General features: G+C 41.6%; 1 protein-coding gene across 1 annotated transcript; it reads left to right on the forward strand.

Moving 5' to 3' along the window:
• The first annotated feature begins 9,833 nt into the window (after positions 1-9,833).
• Positions 9,834-10,582, forward strand: LOC124709517 (myocyte-specific enhancer factor 2-like). The gene has a single exon (XM_047240849.1). The coding sequence runs from the start codon at positions 9,944-9,946 to the stop codon at positions 10,580-10,582; it is 639 nt and encodes a 212-aa protein (XP_047096805.1). The 5' UTR covers positions 9,834-9,943.
• The last annotated feature ends 395 nt before the right edge of the window (positions 10,583-10,977 follow it).

Consider the following 10,977-nt stretch of genomic DNA (forward strand, 5'->3'; position numbering starts at 1 on the left):
CTCATCTTCATCGATTTTCGACAAGCTTATGACAGCATTGACCGCGCCACGTTATGGGAAACGTTAGAGGAACTTGGCATCCCATCAAAATACATCCGCTTAATTGCTGCTTGCTACTCTCAGTCTACGGCCCAAGTGCGGTTTGGTAATCAACTATCACCATCATTCAGTATACAAAATGGATTGAGACAAGGAGATCCATTGGCGCCAATATTATTCAATTTGGCCCTGGAAAAAGTAAGCCGTGACACTTGTCGAACCAGAGAGATGGAGATGGTGGGAGCAGACACAATCTTGGCATTCGCTGATGATGTTGTGATCCTTGGCGACACTCTAGAGCAAGTACGCAGGGATACTTCCCGATTCCTCCACAATGCAGAGAAAATTGGGCTGGTGGTGAACGAGGAAAAAACTAAATATCTTGTTGTATCACGCCGCCGAGATCTCCCTCCTTCCATTGATGTCGACAGGCATACCTTCGAACGAGTTGAAGAGTTCAAGTACCTGGGCTCCATACTAACAAATAGAAGTGAAGTAACGAAAGAAGTACAGCAACGTATAACAAATGCTAATCGCATGTTCTTTAGCCTGAACAATCTTTTCAGATCTCGGCTGATATCGCAGAAGAACAAGATCCACCTATACACGACACTGGTGAGACCAGTACTTTTATACGGCTGTGAAACTTGGGCAACATCAGCAACAGCAGAAGAAGCAATATGTGCATTTGAAAGGAAGGTACTTCGGAAGATATATGGACCCATCTACAATGCCATGGAAGGTAAATGGGAACGAAGAAAAAAAGAAGATTTATACCAGCGGTATGGAAAGCCACACATTGGACGAATATTGGCGCAGAAGAGACTCCAATGGTTTGGCCACATCCTACGGGCAGACGGATCCCTTCCAAACAGAGTCCTCCACTCTCAACCCACAGGAAAACGCCCTAGAGGACGCCCAAGAACTCGATGGAAGGATAGGATAACAACGATCCTAAAAGAAGTGGAACCAGCAGCCGTGGAGGAGGACGCCAACGACCGGATGAGATGGACTGCCATCTGCAACAGCTCCCTCCTCTCGTGTAATTGACAGACACTGCGTGTGTGTTTTTTTTTTGTTTTTTTGTTTCTGTAATGTATCCCTCTTGCCTTTTAAACCTTTGATTGAATGCCCTGTTTATTTTTTCGTTTTTCTTTAAGCTGTAATGTACATATGTAACTTTTACTACTGTATAGAGTACTTTTGTAAGTCTTTTTGTCTTTACTTTTCCTTTTGTTCTTCTTGCTGTAGGCCTTAAAGGCCCGATAAGGCAATAAATGATGATGATGATGATGATGATGAGAAATTTATAATAACTATTTAAATGTCTATCGGGTTGAACTTTAGATAGGAAGTGTTTAATAGAAGTGAGTATTATGCAAAGTTTAGGTCAGTGACATTATTAACTCAGATACGAGTGACTTTATATGTTTGTTGTTCTGTGTATTAATGGTTCTTACTAGGGCGGCTTATAAAATGGCAATGCAACAGCATTGCGAATCACAACAGCCCTCAGCTGTTTCTGAGGTTAGTGAAACATTAGACGCTAGCTTAACTGAAGTAGTGCCTAGCGGCAGCATTAGTCAGGCCCCACAACAAAGCTTAAGTGTTTCGATGTCATCTGAGCAGGACGAAATAAACCCATTGACTGTAATCATGCAGCAGTTAACACTGTTAGCCAAAAATGTAACAGACTTAACTAAAGCGCAAATAGAGACTAAAAGGGAATTAACTAAAGCGCAAATAGAGACAAAAAGGGAAATAAATGAACAATTAGCAGCCAATCAAGTGAAAGTCCAAGAGCAATTAGAACCTAATCAAGCGGAATTAAATAATAAATTAGTAGAGAGTTTTTAGAAACTTGATGATAAATTAAATAAAACTGCGGAAGAATTGAAAATCCAGAATGAAAAGACAGAATTAAAATTAGCTGCTCAAATTGAGCAAGTCGCTCAGCAGTGTAATGAAAATGCGAAGAAGTTACGCCTAGAGCTAACTGAGTATGTTGCTACTAAGCTTGATACTATTAAAGAGCAGGTCGAGTCAATCCCACAGATAGTTCAAGCACAAGAACAGATGCAATGTTCTATCGCGGTAATTCCGGTATTAGTTGAAGTTCAAGATGAGTTAAAGCAACAAGTAAACGAGATGTCAGCAGATATGCAGGATTTGAGACAATCACAAGACAAGATCCCGAAGGACATCCAAAATTTGGATAAATCCATAAATAACATAAAGGAGAGACAAGACGAGGTTGATCATAAGGTAAACATTCTCGCGGGAAAATTCTCGCAGTTAAGTTTAGAAAGGAAAAGCATTTGTTCAGACAAGATTGAACATACGGCCAGAGCAGCTATAAAATCTATAACCGAGAGTTCTCATGAAATTTTATTTAATAAAGGTTTTCTAGAAGCCAGAGAACAACTAGGCGGAGAACTTAAACAATGGAACGAAAACATTGAGAGATCCCTAAATCTATCTCGAGAAGATTCGTGTTCCACGCAAGGAAATGAACCCATGACAAGATCTATCAATGAAGCTACATTATTTACCCGATCAAGTACAGACAGGGACATTAATGCACACGTTCGTTTTTGCAATCAACATCAATCACAACACTATGAGGGTAGTCATAATGCCTGTAATTGTAAAGGCAATACTGAGGAGAAAATGCTGAAACAATGTCAATTCCAGATCTACAACCCCGACAAGAAAAATGTTCATCCCGTAGTGTTTATAAGAAGTTTTAGGGGAGTATTGCCAAAAAATTGGAGTGAGTGGCAAAAGGTTAGTTTCGTGTCCGGTTATATTCAGGGGTCAGGAGCTATATGGGCATCTGATATGATATCAACTTGGGACACATATGAGGATTTTGAACGAGCATTTTTATCCAAGTACTGGTCTGAAGGAGTACAAGAACGTTTAAGGCAGGAGGTATTATACCCGGAACCTTTTTCTTTTTCACGTGGGTCTTTAAAGAAATACTTTGAGAAATATATAAACAAATCGCGGTAATGGGATAAGCCTATGCCTCTACAAGACGTGATTGGCATATTAAAATCTCGACTTCCGGCCAGCATCAGAAATGGAATGCTGTATATTAATAAGCATGACCTTGACTCTTTCATGACTACGCTTGACACTATAGATATGATCGAGGAAGATGAACATCGGCCAAGACAACCGGTTATGCAGAGGAGAGCGATTGAGGAGCCAAATGCAAACCGGAATGGAAACGGATTTAATAATTATTATACTAGGAATAGTCAGAGATTCAACGGAAACAATTGCAACGGAAATGGAAATTTCAATAACAGTGCTGCGAGGGGCAGATTCAGAGACAATCGAACAGGTCGCAGATACAACCCAATGTTTGGAAATGCAAGAGATTATCAGAACCAGCAGTTTTCAAATAATAATAATGCGTACAGAAATTCTGACACTCGATTTGAAGCAAATAACACAACCAGTCATCAACAACAACCAGTCATAACAGAAGTAGTAGATGATTCAAGAGGAAATAATAATCGACATTTAAACTGAAGAGGGCCGCTTTATGCTCCGTAAAGTCGGCCGGGGAATACAAAAGGGGCAAACCTGTTTTAAACGAAATTAATTCCGTGGCAATGTTGAGATATAATGAAGGCGAATTAATGACAGATGAATTGACAAGAGACTTAGAGGCCTGTGTAGTCGAAGATAAAAGGGTTCCTGTGTCTGAGATCATCACAGAAGTGGGAGGAATTTTAACCAATGTTGTATTGGACACAGCTTCATCTACAGACGTAGTATCCGGAACTTTGTTTCGCAGAATTAGTAAAATTAAAAAAATCCCTGTCCTACCAGTACAAAATTGCCGAGTTGTAGGTGCAGTGGGAGCAAAATCCAGGAATGTCAAGATACAAGCGCTTATAGAGATAAAATTGGGAAATGTAGCTAAACAATGCACATTCCTTGTAGTGGAAAAGTTGTTAGTAGATTGTATTCTTGGCATTGGAACTTTGCAAGCCTGCAATTGCAAGTTGGACTTGGTAGTAGGAAAGGTGCATTTTAAAATCGAAGATCAATTTGTTACACTGATCTTACTGAGGAAGGAGGCAGTGTATGAGCGATATTTCCGTGGTGCTGCTGTGCAGTTGATTTGTGCTGAAAATAATAATATGTGCCGACTACCGATCAAGTCAATTCAAGAAGAGGATTTCAGACAAACAGTCGAACAGAAGATTGCTGTTTCAGATTGCCTAACGGATAGTCAGAGGGAACGATTATTCAATATATTAACAGAATATGAGTCAGTTTTCGATGAAAGGCCCGGAATTATTAGAGGATATGTTTGTACATTACAGATTAAGCCCCATAAGACATTTTGCCGCACACACTATCCCATTCCCTGGCGATTAAAACAACCAGTTCATGAAGAGATACAGAAAATGTTAAACTGGAATCTTATTGAACCGTCGAACAGCCCATATTGTTCTCTGTTGCATGTAGTACCAAAGCCAGGAGGAAAAGTTCGATTGGTATTAGATGCAAGGGAAATTAAAAAATTTATAGTACCTGTGCGCACACATCCGGAGAACATCGATGAGTTAATACAGAAATTTCAAGATGTATCCTATTTAACCAGTATTGATTTGAGAAGTTCGTTCTGGCAAGTCCAGTTAGACAAGGACTCAAGAAAATATACTGCTTTTATATATGGAGGGAGGAGCTATCAGTTCAAGGTCGTTCCGTTTGGTCTCAATATTAACTCTGGAGTTTTTATTTCTGCGTTGGACTATGCCCTAGGACCAGAACTACGTAGTCGAATAACGATTTTTGTGGACGATCTATTAATTGCCTCTAAATCTTGGGAGGAACATGTACAACTCATTAGGAGGATTTTTGCTATGTTCAAACAAACTGGTATAACTGCAAATCTAAAAAAATCCCAATTTTCTCTACAGAGAATTAAATTATTAGGACATATGATTAACGCAAAAGGCATTCTTCCAACAGAAGCGAAGATTAGTGCGATAAAAATTTTTCCAACTCCAAGAAACAGAAGACAACTGAAAGGCTTTATAGGCTTGGCTTCATTTTTTCGTCGATTTATTAAAACTCAAGCAATGAACTCTGAAGCACTAAACCGGCTCCTGAGGAAAGATGTACCATGACAATGGTCTAATGATTGTGAAAAGGCTTTTTGTGAAATTAAGGATCAACTGATAAATGCTCCGTTATTATACCACCCTGATATGAATGTCGGATTCTGTTTAGCCACTGATTCATCAGATGTGGGATTAGGATCTTGTTTATTTCAAATTAGGTACATCGATGGTGTAAAAACCTTTTGTCCAATTGCATTTGCTAGCAGAGTTTTATCCACCTGTGAAAGAGCTTATACCACTACGGAATTGGAAGCTTTAGCAGTTATTTGGTCTTTGAAAAGGTTTAATTATTATGTGTATGGCTCAAGGATAGCCGTTTATTGTGACCACCAATCACTAACCTTTTTACAAACTTGTAAGTTGCTGCATCCTTGCTTGTCAAGGTGGACGCTGGCGCTGCAAGAATATCAGTTTCAAATTATTCATGTAGCCGGAAAAGAAAATATTATAGCTGACGCGTTGTCAAGATCTCCAGAAGGAATAACACCTGAACTGGATGTAAATAATAAGGCACAATTTCCAGTGCTTCTTCTTCAAGGAAATAATTACAAGTTATATTATACACTCCTGGAAATGGAAAAAAGAACACATTGACACCGGTGTGTCAGACCCACCATACTTGCTCCGGACACTGCGAGAGGGCTGTACAAGCAATGATCACACGCACGGCACAGCGGACACACCAGGAGCCGCGGTGTTGGCCGTCGAATGGCGCTAGCTGCGCAGCATTTGTGCACCGCCGCCGTCAGTGTCAGCCAGTTTGCCGTGGCATACGGAGCTCCATCGCAGTCTTTAACACTGGTAGCATGCCGCTACAGCGTGGACATGAACCGTATGTGCAGTTGACGGACTTTGAGCGAGGGCGTATAGTGGGCATGCGGGAGGCCGGGTGGACGTACCGCCGAATTGCTCAACACGTGGGGCGTGAGGTCTCCACAGTACATCGATGTTGTCGCCAGTGGTCGGCGGAAGGTGCACGTGCCCGTCGACCTGGGACCGGACTGCAGCGACGCACGGATGCACGCCAAGACCGTAGGATCCTACGCAGTACCGTAGGGGACCGCACCGCCACTTCCCAGCAAATTAGGGACACTGTTGCTCCTGGGGTATCGGCGAGGACCATTCGCAACCGTCTCCATGAAGCTGGGCTACGGTCCCGCACACCGTTAGGCCGTCTTCCGCTCACGCCCCAACATCGTGCAGCCCGCCTCCAGTGGTATCGCGACAGGCGTGAATGGAGGGACGAATGGAGACGTGTCGTCTTCAGCGATGAGAGTCGCTTCTGCCTTGGTGCCAATGATGGTCGTATGCGTGTTTGGCGCCGTGCAGGTGAGCGCCACAATCAGGACTGCATACGACCGAGGCACACAGGGCCAACACCCGGCATCATGGTGTGGGGAGCGATCTCCTACACTGGCCGTACACCACTGGTGATCGTCGGGGGGACACTGAACAGTGCACGGTACATCCAAACCGTCATCGAACCCATCATTCTACCATTCCTAGACCGGCAAGGGAACTTGCTGTTCCAACAGGACAATGCACGTCCGCATGTATCCCGTGCCACCCAACGTGCTCTAGAAGGTGTAAGTCAACTACCCTGGCCAGCAAGATCTCCGGATCTGTCCCCCATTGAGCATGTTTGGGACTGGATGAAGCGTCGTCTCACGCGGTCTGCACGTCCAGCACGAACGCTGGTCCACCTGAGGCGCCAGGTGGAAATGGCATGGCAAGCCGTTCCACAGGACTACATCCAGCATCTCTACGATCGTCTCCATGGGAGAATAGCAGCCTGCATTGCTGCGAAAGGTGGATATACACTGTACTAGTGCCGACATTGTGCATGCTCTGTTGCCTGTGTCTATGTGCCTGTGGTTCTGTCAGTGTGATCATGTGATGTATCTGACCCCAGGAATGTGTCAATAAAGTTTCCCCTTCCTGGGACAATGAATTCACTGTGTTCTTATTTCAATTTCCAGGAGTGTATTCATTTATGTAAGACAATGGCTCAGCTTCAGAAGAAGGATCGACGGTGGAATGCTATAATACGACAATTCAAGGGAAAATGAAGTGCGAAGGACAGAGTGCCTAAGCTAATGTGATAGGTTAAATGACAGCATGCCAAGCATCTGTGATAGTTCAATGAACAGTAAGCGATTGCTTCTGTGATAGTATAGGAATATTTAGAAAAGTAAGTGGAACTGTAGCTATTGCTGCTGTGAAGACTTATGGTTTATCTGTCTACACGATGATCACCAAAGAAGCTTGTGCGTGTGAAATAATATACATTCAGGGAGTGTTAATCTCCAGTGAGAATAAGTTTACTGAAACTATATGATCGAATACGGTGCTTGCGTGTGAAGTTAGTGTTTGTAAACTGACAGTTCACAGGAGAACAAATGAACCGCGTTAGGAAATTAGAATCGATTGCTACTGTCCACAGATATAAAGACTCGCTGGTTTTTTTTTTTTTTTTTTTTTTTTTTTTTTTTTTTTTTTTTTTGGCGCGAGCTAAATTCTATTCAAGAGAATTTAGGTAACCAGCTTAGTGTGTGTTTATAAAATTAGAGTTAATAAGAAAGTTCTTCATTGAATTTATAATAATGTGTCATTTTACAGTTGGATTTGTTTATTGTTATATTGCATTCATATATGTTCATGAGAAAATGCGGCATTTGGAGTATAAAAGAGAAAAATTAATTTCAGCTGGAGAGGTCATGCAGCAAGACTTAATCAAACGTTCTCTTTCAGCAAAATTTCATTTTAATCATGTATGAGTAAGATATAATTTTTTTTGGAAATTGTCTCGAATAATAAAGTTTTTAACATTCTGACATGCTATCCACATTCGTACTTGAAACCAAATTAGGAAAGATTCAGATCTACTTCCACCTGGAAAAGCAAACGAAAAATAAATAAATAAATAAATAATTAAAACCAGGATTAGAACCTTTCGGCTTACTCAAGAAGATGGATGAAATTATCCATGTTTTCAAAATTGTTTTCCGATCTGGAGTTGTCATATTGTGCAACTACAGTATCAATTAAGACACCTAAGTGTGGAAAGTATAAGACAAATGGATTTTCCCATTCCTCAGATGGAAGATTGGATAGATCAGGTCCATATTTGAGTTCAAAATGAATCTGGAAAAATTCGACTAACCATTCTCTTCCAGGAATCTTTAATAGTTGACCATTCCTTAGACGAATTTCGATTGTTTCATGCCACAATCCTGAGTACCTGTTCCTGAGGTTCCTTGTGGTCTCTCAAATCGTTACGTCTCCTGTGCGGTACGCCAATGTGATGCCTGTCCTCCGTTCCGTGTCCCATGTTCCTGTTCGATCAGTTTCACCGCAGTTCAGCAAGACATTGATGAAGAAAATTTTTCAGAAAATTGTAAAAAATTTGCATGTGTAAAGATTTTTTTTTTGGCTATGAGGCAGATTTTATCTTTCCTATGAATTCTAGATAACTCTCAAATTTCTAAATTATTCTGTCTTTCCTATCATCTGCGGTACCTAATTGGGGTCTAAGCCTCCAGGTTTTCCGGGGTTTCCCTGTGAAGGGCAGTTCCTGAATAGGTAGACCTGATTAACAACTATATAAGTCCATCTTCCCTGGTTGTGTACGTGGGATGCGGGTATGCCCCAGTACACGTGAAAGCAACAACTAGGTATCTAGGTAACGAAGATACCAAATCTCTTTCAATTCTTGTAATCAAGAAGAAAAATTCTTACAAACTTCTGAAAATTTATAGGAACGTATGTTCCAGAAATTCTAACGAGTTAGCTAAGCCAATAGTTAGCTCGCAAAGTGGATACATATCAACTTTGCTCGCTGCGAGGGGCGATGTAATGTCTCTTGCAGCGCTCTCTCCACGATATTTTCAGAAATTTTATAAACTATATAACTCAGTACATATCTCGAAATATCTCTTCTTATCTTACCGATTATCAATGCAAAGTAGTTTCAAACCCAATTATTCCTTGGAGCGTCCATTTACTCCATGGAATAGCTTCTCTGCTATCTATGTTTTCTCTTATAAAAAGAACAGAACTTCTTGCCGATTAGTCGTAAAAGAAGGATCTATATGTACGTGTTGTTGAGCGAGTCGCCATCTTGATGAGACTCTGTATGAGAAGGAATTTAATACATGAACTAAACTAAAGTAAGTGTGTTCGCGTATTATTTAACGGATTATTATTATTGACAGTGTCTGCTTACTACGCTGTGTTGCACGGGATCAGTGGGGAACGTCTGATTTACACTGGACGAACCTGCCGTTTTGAATGCTCAAGATATCCAGTTACTTCAAATAAATAGGCTAACACGGTCTTACCAGCAGATCTCCGGTCTTCCCCATGTGATCACCGAAAGTTAATAATTATTACAAATGTTTCCAGGAGATCGACTCACAATTTTCGTCGCACCGAGACTTCGAAATTGCTTCACTGCCTTATGGAATTTAAGTTAAGCTTAATTTAATCAGGACAGAACAGTATTGCACTGTGTGAATGTAATAAGCCTGCTTTGTCAATGAAAATTCCCTTAATATACGCTTGTTTTTAATATCCTGATCAGTGAAGCTAAATCAGGCCGGTGTGAGAGAGGTTCTTTAAATTTAAGAAATAGTAAATTTGTGCGAGCAGACTGTATTTAATGTTGATGCTCTGCTAGTCAGTCTCACCAGACAACAACCCAGTTTCTTATTGGTATTTTCTGTTGATAAAATCATACACAACTTGTCTCAACCATGGGGAGAAAGAAAATTCAAATCTCACGAATCACAGATGAGCGAAATAGGCAGGTGACATTCAACAAACGCAAATTTGGTGTCATGAAGAAAGCATATGAGCTAAGTGTCTTGTGTGACTGTGAAATAGCTCTGATAATTTTCAGCAGTTCCAACAAACTCTATCAGTATGCAAGCACAGATATGGATAAAGTGCTGCTGAAGTACACAGAATACAATGAGCCACATGAATCTCTTACCAATAAGAATATCATTGAGGCTCTTAACAAAAAGGAACATAAGAATGGCACCTGCAGTCCTGATAGTCCTGAACCAGAAGGTGATTATCAGCTGACGCCACGGACTGAAGCTAAATACAGCAAGATAGATGGGGAATTCCAGATGTTGATGCAAAGAAACCAGCTTAATGGAGTTAGAGTTGGGATGAATCAGTCTTACACTTTGCCAGTGTCAGTGCCTGTAAACAGTAGTTATTCAGACTCCTCATTGCTCCAGTCCAGTCCACAGATGCCACATACCAGTGTCAGCCCTAGACCTTCTTCATCAGAAACAGATACAGTATACCCTTCAGGTGGAATGCAGGAAATGAGCAATGGGTATCCAAATTCCTCTTCACCCCTGGGAGCAGCATCTCACTGACTTTGAGTGATGTCGTGTAGTAGGGCTGCGAGAAGCTGGATGTTCCTTCCGCGATACTGCGGAAAGACTTGGAGGAATGTAGCCAGTGTAAATAGTTGCTGGCAGCGGTGGACAGGAGAATGTACGGTTGCTAGTAGCCCGGACTCGGTACGGCCACGTTGCAGTAACGAGAGGGGAGACCACCGTGTTCGGCATATGGCTGTGGCGCATCGTGCTGCACCTGCAGCAGCAATTTGAGCAGCAATTGCCGCCACAGTGACAAAACTAAATATTAAAAATCGATTACTTCAAGGACAGTTTCGATGCAGACGCCCTGTATCGCGTATTGCACTGACCCAAACCACCGCCATTTGGGGCTTCAGTCGTGTCATGTGTGAGCTCACTGGAGGGGAGGG

Source organism: Schistocerca piceifrons, chromosome 1 (genome assembly GCF_021461385.2).
Source record: "Schistocerca piceifrons isolate TAMUIC-IGC-003096 chromosome 1, iqSchPice1.1, whole genome shotgun sequence".
Classification (NCBI taxonomy): domain Eukaryota; kingdom Metazoa; phylum Arthropoda; class Insecta; order Orthoptera; family Acrididae; genus Schistocerca; species Schistocerca piceifrons.